The sequence below is a fragment of the Castor canadensis genome, chromosome 9 (genome assembly GCF_047511655.1).
Source record: "Castor canadensis chromosome 9, mCasCan1.hap1v2, whole genome shotgun sequence".
Taxonomy (NCBI): Eukaryota; Metazoa; Chordata; class Mammalia; order Rodentia; family Castoridae; genus Castor; species Castor canadensis.
The window spans coordinates 44,943,696-44,955,852 of record NC_133394.1 but is presented as its reverse complement, the minus strand read 5'-3'; the positions used below and the strand labels follow the sequence as shown (position 1 = coordinate 44,955,852).

At 38.4% G+C, this 12,157-nt stretch overlaps 1 protein-coding gene across 2 annotated transcripts in view; it reads right to left on the bottom strand.

Annotated features, from left to right (window-relative positions):
* Ap1ar (adaptor related protein complex 1 associated regulatory protein) overlaps window positions 1-11,351 on the bottom strand; it is a 32,935-nt gene extending 21,584 nt beyond the window's left edge. For both annotated transcript variants that reach the window (XM_020184408.2, XM_074041544.1), the window contains exon 1: window positions 10,879-11,351. In XM_020184408.2, coding sequence (XP_020039997.1) covers window positions 10,879-10,961 — 83 coding nt within the window. In that variant the 5' untranslated portion in view covers window positions 10,962-11,351. The remainder of the gene's footprint in view (window positions 1-10,878) is intronic.
* Window positions 11,352-12,157: the final 806 nt, after the last annotated feature.

The following is a 12,157-nucleotide window of genomic DNA, read 5'->3' as shown; positions in this document are numbered from 1 at the left end:
CCTATGGAATACTGTTATGCCATTAGATATATCTTCACTGTCCAATAGAACAGCCACTAGGCTCTGCGGCTCTCAAGCACTTAAAATGCAGTTAGTTTGAACTTTGAAGGCTATAAAGTGTTAAATGCACACAGGATTTTGAAAACAGTACAAAAAATGTAAAATATCTAATTACAGTAACTAAGCTCTTTTCAACATATAGCCACAGTAAGCACAGATAAATAGCTTTTAGATCTTCTTCAATTCATCCTCCCTACATATTTAATTGATCACAATTCTGTAGCTAAAAACACTGCTGTGCACATTCCAATACTATGTACAGACTGGAATCTAAAAACACTGTTTATAGTATAAGGCTTTTGTACACTCTCATAAGAAAAAATCAGTTTGTAATATCTACAAAACATTTATTATTTTTTCATAAGGTAACTGGATTATTCACAAAGTTTTTCAGTTAACTATTGGGAATAAATAAATTTGGTGTTATTTAAAAGAAAATCTAGCCTAATATTTTTAATTAAGAATCTAAAAATAAAGGATAATAGCCATCATTCTGCTTTTTAGAACTATTGTTAGCATATAAATGGGAATATTATACAAAACTCCCTAAATTTACTAAAAAAAAGTTACAGAATAAATCAGTATGGAACAATTTAAAGTTTTTTTCCTATAATGCAAATATAATTATGTACAAATGAAAATAAAAAGCTAAAAACCACTATTCTCTGCTTTTATGTTTGTAACATCTGACCAAAGCCACTGAATTTCAATTTCATTTATAAGGATAGCACAACAACTCTGTTGGAAAACTCCCAAGTTCATATAGACCAGAGATTGCTGAAGGTGTGACTGTTGGCAACTATCACAGGCAACAACACAAGAAAATGGCAATAGTAAATCTAGGAGATATAGATCCCATTCCTGGGCAAAATTCAGTATCATAACAAGCCATTATTACTGACAGGAGTCTGCTATACAACTTTTGGAATTTGAAGCAGGGAATGGAAAAAAAAAAAAGAGTATGTATCCCTGAACTATACAAAATGGATAAAAATAAATCCAACCATAGATTTCAGTCCTAACAACTGTCTCAGTAAAGCGTCAGTCTCATACTTGCACATGAAACAATCTCCTTATTAAAAATGAAGACTACTAAGCTTCACCCTCATGTTGATTTAGAGCCTGGGTGCTATATTCTTTTCACCTTTTTGTTAATACTACAGGGTTTCAATTATTAGAGCAGGATATCTGACAGGACAAATTGCTTTCTTAAAATTTGTGAATTAGCTTATAAAGTTCCAGAGAAATCCTGTTAGGGCCTTAACTGGAATTGCACTGAACTTCTAGTCAAGTCAATCTTAAGCACAGTGAGTCTTTCCATACATGAACATGGTATCTCCATTTATTTAGATTTTTTTTTCCAAAGTTATTCTAGTCTTACACATCTACTATTGACTTGCACCTAGTTTCTTATTTTCTGTTGCTATCATAGAAAGTAAATAAAAATATGCATTATCTGCTTGTTACTGGTGTGGAAGAACACAATAAAGTTTTAGTAGAAACTTTTTTATTTAGTAAGAAAACTTTATTGGTTGGAAAAAAATACCTGAGATACTATCAAGTGTAGAGAGTGTTAGTGAAAAGTATGAGCTGGAATAACTTGAAAAAGTTTGACCTTTTTTTAGTATACTTTAAGATGTACATAACCTTTGAACCTGCAATTTCACTCCTAGACATACATACCTAAGAATCTTCTGCCCATGTGTAAAAGGGAAATTTATCAGAATATTAACTGAAGTAGTAATAGAAAAAAACCCTGTAGTAACAGAAATGCCCATCAACAGGAGAATGCATAAATTAATTATGGTCTAGTTATATAATAAATGTCTGCACAGGAATAGAAATGAGTATATTAATTGGAGCTACATGTATAAAAATGGGAAGTTTGGATGAACATGTCAATTAAAAGTCACTATCTTAGGTCAAAGATAATCCTACAGAATGAATATAAGCAATGTTTGCTGTATTTTAAGTAATTAAAGGGGAATATGAATACAATTCTTTCCTTCAGCCTATAGGAGTAAAACAGACTAAAAAGCTTCTCAGGCAAATGCCAGGAAAAACAAGAGTCCTAGAGAATGGAGTGAGGATGAATGCATAAATAATGTACGCAATCAAATTTGAGGCTACGTAATAAATGATGATAGCATGGCTTAGGGTGGTATCAGTAAGAAAAGCGGAAAGATCAAAGAAACATTTTTGGGTTTTGGTGGCACTTGAGTTTGAGCTAGGGCATCTTCACTGGCACACATCTATTATCCTAGCTACACCACAGGCATAGGTAGAAGGATCGTGGTCCAAGCCTGGTTCAAGAAAAAACATGTGACTCTATCCAAAAAATAACTAAAGCAACAAATGGCTGGGGCATTGTTCAAGTAGTAGAGCACATGCCTGGCAAGTGAGGCCCCTGAGTTCAAACCCCAAAACTACAAAAAAAAAAAAAAAAGTCATATGGTACATACCTATTTACTTAGTTTTATCAAGGTAGATATCAAGATAATCTTTTATTCAGGATAAAATCAGTCTTGTTGAAAAGAGACTGATATTTTGTATAATGGGTAATTATTTTTGCTAAGTAAAAGCAACTGTAAAATTCTAAAAAATTCTACATTGTCATTGTTCCTACTCTTTATATTCTTATCATACTGGGTAAAACACAGTAGGAAAGTTTTCCCACTCTATCTTCTATTTGGCATTATAAATAAATGATGAAGACCCAAGGTAAATTGTTCCAAAGTCTATTAAAAATTAAAAGCTTCCCAGGTCTATTTTTTTCCTGAACAAAAAGTTGGAAAGGTTATAAATCAGATGCCTGGCAAAAGCTATTACAAAGATGATGATAGACACATTGTTCTTCAATTAGTATTAATATTTCAATAGAGGTTTAACCATTCAATCCGAAGGGGTAAAAATCAATAGATTTCCTAGGTAGGGAATACATCAACGCAGGTAGTGTTATGGTTAACTCTGTGTAAACTTGACGGGGCCACCAGATGCTCAGGCATCTGGTTAAAAATTATTTCTGGGTACATTTCCAAAGGTGTTCTGGAACATGTTAGCGTCTGAACTGGTGGAGCTGAGTGAAATATACTGCCCTCTCCAGTATGAGCAGGCATCATCCAACCCACTGAGGGCCTGACCAGAACAAAAAGGGTGGACAAACGCTGAATCCTCTCTGCCTGACTACTCCAGCTGAGACCTTGGTCATATTCTGACTATGGATTGGGACTTAGACCACTGGCTTTTCTGGGTCTCCAGCTTATAGACAGCAGCATGTGAGCCAATTCCTTGTAATAAATCTCATTTTATTTTTAGATAGAGGTACAGCTACTGATAAATATACACATATCTTCAATTGCTTCTATTTCTTTGGAGGACCCTAATAAGAATAAAGGAAAAATATTTACTGATTAATAAGCCCCTTCCTCATAAAGACAAACTTAGTAAGACTAGATATTCAAAGTTAATTTATGCCTTAGAAGAGACAAATTTTATTTCTGAACATGTCAAAGACAAAGAATGTAGCTTTAAAAACAAAGAATGTAGCTTTAAAAAATAGTAATTGTGTTTTAAAAAGAGCCTGATTTAGAGGAAACTAATAATGAGAAAGGATCTTAGAGGTCTTTTATTTCTCATTCATCTTCTGCAATTTGTGTGGCACCTGAAATTACTGATTACCTTCTTCTTTTGGAAAGTTTTGTCTTTTATGCCATCTGTGACATTGACTTTTCTACTTTTTTTAAATTTCCCTAGGTTACTGAATGACAAGCACAGTAATGTATTCAAAATACAAAAGTGAATAAAAATTGGTCCATGTACCCAAAAGGTTTACAATCAAATGGAGTAGACACACAGGTAAATTAAAACTCCTATGCTTTGCGAGGGATATGTTTAGATGAAGGCATCAAAAATCACCCTGAAGAAAAGGAATTAGCTACATCCCCAAATAGGAGAAATGGTGGTTCAGGGAGCAGCAGGGATCAAAAGCAAGAAGTGAAAAGCACATGACATACTGAAGAAACTGTATTCTTTAACTCAGTCAACAAGTATTTACTGAACACCCACCATGTACTGGGCACTTAACTGTGAGCTGATTATTCCGTGGTAAGCAAAAACCACTGAGAACCAAATAATCTTATTATTTCAGGTATAACTGTAACCTGAGGAAATGTTCAGAAGAGAAGACTGTTTCATGATGGTGAGTTCTTATTGCCTAGAGGGTGACAGATGCTTTGGGAAAACTTCTGTTAAAAGTAATTCTTAAAATGTCATCTGAGAGATAAGTAGATGTTATCTAAATGATAAAGGAAGAAATGGATTCAAGGCAGAGTATGACAGGTAATACCAAAAAAAAAGTGGGCAAAGAATGGCTTAGAAATAGATGTGGGTAGACCCCCGCAGCAGTCCATTCCCTCCATTAATACTTAATTCAGCACATTTTGTGTGGCAGGTGTTGCTAAAGTACTGCCGATAGGAGGATAAACAAAGTCCCTGACTTTATGAAATTTATACTCTATTTAAGAAGGAACAGAAAACAGGCAAATAAACACAATTTACAAAGAAGGGAGTGTTAAATGCTAAAAGCAGTGTCAAAGAATAGTGAAGAAAGAGTACTATTTTAACACAAAATATTGGAAATGTAGGCACTAAATAACAGTTTGGATTAAGACAGAGCAGTGAGAGAAGCGGGTGGATAAAAAGCTATTTAGGAGGTACAGAAAACTATCTGGCCTTGAAGATGAGTGGAAATGCTAGATGATGGGAACAGTGTCGAAGACAACTCCTAGATTAACTATATGCCGTGCCATTCCTTGAGTATGAAGGACTCTAACACAACCATGCACAGGTGATAGAGACAGAGGGGAGAGGTATCAGGGAAGGTAAATCTTAAAGATAACCTTGAGAACGGAGTGAGAAGTTAGAAAATGGAGACATCAAGACTAGATAAATCTTAAATTGTAAAATAGAAAAAAAAAACAGGAGCTAAGGTAATAGCTGAAAGGAGATAAGGGAGTCTGTGGTTTGGCTCTTCTTTGCTTTTTGGATGAGAGAGACACAAGGCTCAAAAGGGTACCACATATAGAAGGCAGAAGGGTCTGTACTAAGGCAGAAAGGATATAGAGGTGATAAAAATGAAATAAGCAGAAGGTATCATCTGCAGACTTGATAACCTGGGTTTAGAGAATGAGTGAATGGGGAATTTAATATGATTCTTGGGTTCACAGCTAAAGTGACTAGACTGTTTTATTATTTGGTAGGTTAAGAAACAAAGTACTAGAAATGGTTAGAACTTTAGAGATGAAAAAAAAAAGGAGGAAAGGGCTGTGAAAAAGAAACAAAGATGAATTCTGCTTTACAAAATTAACTTAATGGTATATTTGATACCCAAGTGGAAAAACTCTGAAAGCAGTTAGCTATTTCACAGCTCAGCATGAGATGACTGAACTCATTAGGATATACATGGCAGATAAAGCCATGTGTTTTCACACCATTACCCAAAAGTGTATTAGGAAAAAAAATATATTCAGGGATAACAGAGTAAGGTTCAGAACAGAGCCCTGGGGAGTCTTTAATATATAACACAGAACGTACAAGACATCCATATCCATTTAAACCCATTACTGTTTTCCTTCCGAACTTCTAAAATTTCAAGAGAAATGTCTTACACTCTTATGTTTTTCAAAGCTCACAAACATGCAGACAATAAAAGGAATCTCTTACTACTGGCACTATTTTAGCAACAAACATTATTGTAAATTTGCTTAAATTTTTCATTGGGACTCTAAATGGCCTCTTTAAAAAAAGAGTCAGCATACTACTGGTAGAATGTGTGTTTAAGTACAAGAGTACATATTTTTGCCAAAGTTAGGGAATTATGCTGAGATTAAAAAAAAATGAAGAACCAGAGAAATAACTGTTTTCTACATTCTACAAGTTCAAAAACAATACCCTCAGGACATTCATTCCAAAAGCATGAGATACTGGGAATGGAGAGAGATGAACCTTAGGGGATCTCAACCCAGAGCATGGTGTATTGCAACTACGAACCGTGACCAAATCTAACCCACTATCTATTTCTGTAAATAAAGCTTTATTGGAATATAGCCACTACCCACTTGTTTATACACTGTCTGTGGCTGGTCTTACACTAAAACAGCAAAGTTGAGAAACTACAACAAGACTGTACAACCTTTCGAGCTTAAAAGGCATATTTTCTGACCCTTTCCAGAAAAAGCTTGCAAACTCCCTGATACGGCGCAGAGATAAGCTGCAGAAAATATTATTTCCTCGGGGAGAAAATACAGTCTCAGGGGTTGGAACAAGTTTTAGAGGAAATGTAATACTTAAAGATAAGTAAAAGCTCACCAAAAACAAAAAAAGAGGTTAAGAATAAATATCACACATAAAGGCACAAGTGGAGTGAACACCTTATTTTAAGAAAACAAGAACAGGCATAGTTCAACTGGTATATATGAATACTGATGGTGTGGCAATGAGAGAACAGCAGAAAAAAGACTGGTAAAATAGGGTAAGGTTAGGTTACCTGTCAGAAGCCTAAACTTGTTACTATTAGTAGTTGAAGGATATTTTACCATAAAAGTTAAAATATTAAAACTAATGAATACATTTTTTGAAATGAGAATGGCTTCCAATGTAATTTTTAATGTTTGTCTTGCTATTTGAATGGACATTTTCTGAATGAAAGTAGAAAGAGTGAGATTACAGACACCCAAATGCCTAAATGCATAGATACTAAGTATACAATTGGACATTCTGTTGCATATTTGAACCTCATGCAATTCATCATGCTGTCAACAGGAGGTAAAAAGACTAAGAAAGTTAGTTGTAGGAAATGGGAAGCAGTTGGAAATCATTAAGCAATAGAATGCCGGTATGGGAGAGCGGGGCAGCAGAGCAGTTTGGAAGCCACTAACTACAGTAAGAATGGAGTTTAAAGCAGAAGTACAGAGGAAGGAAAGAGGCAAAGAGGCAAAGAGGCTCAGACCTTTAAGGAGAGACTGAATGGAATATAGACAAGAATATGTCCTCCAAAGGTAACTGAAAGTGAAAAGTGGTTACACATGTGAGTAATGTAAAAAGTGATAAAATACAAAGATAAATTTAAAAAAAAGTGGTGAGTGCAGATGACATCTGGAAGTGATGGTGGCTGAAATAATAGGAATGGATGAAACTTCTTTGGGATAGTAGATATTATGTGTACGAAGGGAATTAAGCAAAGAAAAAAAGTCAGGAAAAAACTCCACGTTTAAAAGGCAGCTAGAGTAAAAACAGCCAGGAAAAGAGCAGGGAAAAAAAAAGACAAAAGTGGTGCTTCAGAGGTCAAGAGCATAGTGTCAGGAAAAGGACACCAACTTGGCCACAACCACACAAAATAAAGAGTCGAGCTGTTGAGATATATTCATAAGACCTTCAAATGATGAAGTATAAGATAATGCATGGAGAGAGTGAGCACCCAAATGTTTATAGACTAAAGAGCTACGGGTTTAAGGATAAGGGCTCTGAATTCAGAGGGACTTGGCCTGCAATCCCAGCTCTAGTATCTTTGGTAAGTTTCAGTCTTCAACCTGCAATGTGCATACAGGTTGGACACCATTAATATAAAAATTCAAAATCCAAAATGCTTCAAAATCTGAAGCTTTTCAAGTGACAACGCAATGCCATACTGATAAATTATACTCCTGACTTCATGTGACAGATTGCAGTCAAAACGCAGTAGAATTTGAGCCTATCCTAGGCAACACAGCAAAACCCCATTTCAAACAAAACAAAAATAGAGATGCAGTGAAAATATTGTATAAAATTATCTTCAGGATATGTGTAAAAGGTGTGTATGAAACATAAATCAGTTTTGTGTTTTGACTTGGGTCCCATCTCTAAAACATACTACTATGTGTATAAAAATGTTCCAAAATTCTTAAAAAAAAAAAAAACCCAAAAGTCTGGAACACTTCTGGTCCCGAGTATTTTGGATAAGGGATACTCAATCTGTAATAGTACTTATTGCTAGGAGCAATAAGCAGTACGTGGTGAGAAATAAATGAGATAATGTAAAGTACTTAAAATAGTGCCTGGCACACAGGAAGTAACTTGAATGCTGGCAGCTGTTATTAAAATCATTTTTACTGGGAAAAAGAAAAGCAAATCACTGTAACTATTGCCTGAAGGCAACTCTGCTGCTAGAGTCAAAAACCAAACAACTGGTAAATACTGAGTTGTATACAAAACACGATCATACTTTATATACAACTATAGTATATCTTAACTGGAACCACTGAGCACAAATATACAACAATGTAAAGATGGGATTTAAAATACAACACAACAAAACATAATTGGATCTTCCATCTCAGAAGAAAATAAAAGAAGGTGCATGATAAAAGTCTATACGAGAGTTCTAATATTGCCCAGAGAAACGGAAGAACTGACCAGCAGATGGAGCTCTCTAGAAAACGTTGCATAGTAAAGAAGAATAACTCATTAGGATGTCTAAATTTTATTTCTTAAAGATATTTAAAGTCCTCTGTTTTAAGGTTTCCAACATACCTTTACACTGATATTGGTATTTTGACTAGTGAGCAGATATTCTACAATATAAAATGCTAGAATACTCTAAAATTTTTTGGTAATTATTATTTTGAGATTAGATAGTGTAAAGTGAGTGATCTGATTTTGAAATACTCTTGGGAAACCTATAAGGGGAAGAAATCAGGCCTTGGAACAGAAAGCATCCCTGTGGAGTCCAGCTTAAATCAGTGCAACAAAGCCCAGGATGACCTATTTTCCTACTGCAGTAATTATAGTTACATATAAAACCAAATCAAGCTTTTGTGATTACTCCTAAACTTTTTGACCTCCTATACTTATGCCTAAAAGAAAAGCAAAACTACCAGATGATTAAAAAATAGCAACTAAATTGAGAGGCAGTTTAACCTTATTGTGTAAATAACTATGCCTACCTGTTTCTACATGCTTACAGGAAGCTGCTAAAAATGTACGACTAATATTAAACAGTAAGTTAGAAGATTCAAGTAAGGGAATTGTCAAAACCTACGTTTATGAACTAAAAGAAACAGGATCAATATTGATTATATGGTTTTAGATAACAAGTGTTGACAACCCACAAACTCTCACTGCCTCAACAGGATTCGTTCAAGGAGTTTTGCCAAAAATAGAGTACAGATACACCAGTTATGTTTTTATGACACATCTACAGACAATTAACACTCACACTGATGCACTGATTTCCTCCTGCTACTCCCTATGCTGCCAAGCTCATGTATTCAGGAAATAGAATCTACAACTTCAATACTTTAAGGAAAACAGTTTGTAAAATCACTGTGAAAATACAAAACAAAAATTCCACAGAATCCATATAAAATTGTCCAAAGTCAAATCTAAATAATTTTTGGTGTACCCATTTAGGATTTAAGACCCTTCCCTTTTTTTAAGAGTTAGATTTAACACTTTCCAACACAACAACAAATGTTGATAAAGCCAAAGAGTGTGCATCCAGTCCTTAGACAAGCTATTTAAATGGCTTGACTATATAGCTACATCCACACACAAAAAGGAGAGGTAAATTAGATGATTCTGGATGACAAGATGAAACAGCTGTCATGCCTCCATGTAACAGTAACAGCACGTATGCAAGGGAAATCAAAATATTAAAGCAAGAAGAAAAATCTATTAAGTCTTTACACTTCCATTCTATAGATACTTAGTGTAAAACCATAGCTACTTTGCACCAGAGGTAACACAAAAGCCAGATGAGTAAGTGAAACATACTCTATTTTATTAGGTCTCCCATTACCTGAATTAATAAATCACCTGGTTTGGTTGTGCTGAACACTTTACAACTAAAATGGGACAGATGCTGTAAACTTAGCAATATGCTTCAGAAAGGGCAAAACAGTCTTATTCCTTACATAAAGTGGCTTGGTTCAGATTTTCAATTCTAGGTTTGAATTCTATGAAATAATAGTAATAACAAAACAACTGCAAGGGAGTTTGCCCCCACTTTTCAGTACTTTATGGAATAAAAAATCCAAACTTTTACTATTCTGTGGATGGTGTGGACAGAAAAACTTTGGCACATCCTCTTTACTCAAGAGAATGGCTCTGATTTATCTAGCGTTATGAGGAGTAAGGGCAGCAATCACGCATGGCATTCCAATCCAAATGTGAAAAATTTAATATGAAGAACAGCATTTTGCCTCTCTTGTCCCCAGCACCCAAAAACTGAACGCCCAATGGAAACTCAGCAATCTGGCAACTCCCTGTACTTATCAGAGTTCATCCGTGCCTAGAACCTAATTTTACTCAAGTGCCCAGATTTCTTCTTAAAATCCCACCCGTTGGAGACATCAACTTTGGAGCCGAATTCTCACCTGCTCTGTTAGGTGAGGCAGAGCCAAAGGCAGGATGAAATATATTTGCTTTGGCATTGAACCCAAGCCCAACGTAGGGTGTGTCCAGTTTCTGTGGAGCCCGTCCCACTGCCCATTAGTGCGCGAGTGCCCTGTGCCTCCTCGAGATGACTGATGCCTCCCGTGGCTCTTTCCCGCGTGACAGGGGCCTGGAGGGGGGTCTTGCTGGGGGGGGGCAGGAACAACACCCCGCCCCTTTCTCTAGGTCTTTCCTACGGGGCCCTGAGACCGCCCTCAAACTGAGGCCTCCGCGGTCACCCGCGGGGTCAGGGCAGCGGGGCTTCGGTCCCCTCCCAGCCGTTGGGGGACAGTGGAAGGGGCTCCCGCCAAGGTCGGATAGGAGGGGTCGGGCCCTCCCCAGCGCGCTTACCCTCCGCCGCCTCCTACACGCTGCCGTCGCCCCGCTTCCTTGCGGAGCAGCCCGAAGCACTGCGTCCAGCAGCAGTTCCCCATCGCATGCCGCCCGGGCGCCGCCGCTGCTCCTCCTCCTCCTCCCGCTCAAAGCCCAAGTCCAGGCCCGCAGCCGCATCCGCGCGGCACGAGCCGAAGGAGGGTTCGGGGACCGAGGGCGAGCCGGCCGGAGCGCGGCGGCGTGAGGGGCTAGGGCAACGCGAGGAACAAGGCGCTCCGAACAAAGGCAGCGGTTACACCAGCAGCCTCCGAGCCGCCGCTGCGCGAGGGAGGAGCGCCGGGCTGCGGCCTTTGGACTCCCTCGTCGTCCGCATGGCCTCTCGCCTCAGCCCCCCAGCCCAAATCCAGTGACCACCTCCAGCGGCCGCAGTAGGCCAGTTCCGCGAGTCGGGCGTCCAGGCCCCGCCTTCCTGCTCACCCAGGCCTTAGCCGCACTGCCAACGCCGCCACGCCCCCCGGCCTTTCCTGGGTTTCAATTGGGCGCGCTCTAGGTGGCCCCGCCTCCTCCGTCGACCGGTAGTTGCGTCACTTCCGCCAGTTTCTGCTTACGCCGGCTTGGCTCCCTTGCGTACTCAATTTCTGGGTGTGTATGTAGTGCTTGTTGGACCTCGACCCGGCTAGAAAATTTCCTTCTCTCGTAGTTTACGGCGTCTTGGTTCCGAGCGCGCCGGGTGTCGAATGGTTAAAGCTCAGCCTTCGAACTTTGTACTGAAGTCTTATGAACCGTTTACCTAGAGCCCCATGCCGGAAGTCATGGAAAGCACTTTCCTCTGTGCAGCGAGTGGGTGCTTGGTCTTTGGTAATACTGCACCATGGTGGGAAGTAGAGGCAGGGATGCTGATTGAAATTACTTTGAACACAGAGACTGTTTCTCTTCCTATAATCTCGTTTGCGTCCCATACTGTCAACGTAGTAGGGAAACATTAATAGTGCCCTGCAAACCAAAAAACAATTTTTTTTAAAAGTCAACTCTTCAAATAATTTCTGGCGTGAAAGTTGGAGTCCCGAGGAAATCGGAAAGACCTGTGGTTTTTTAGGGCAGCAGCCTTTCCACTTCAAGCATATGCACTTCCCAGAACTTGTAGATGGAGTGGGTGGGGGAGCGTCTGCAGCACCCCTGTTTCAATGCTACTTAAAAGTCAGTTTTTCCCAGCAGGTGGCCTCAAAATAGGTTGTACGGCATGGCTTAGTAAATGCCTAGACCAGTGGATAAGATGCTTCACTGACTTATCGGACAT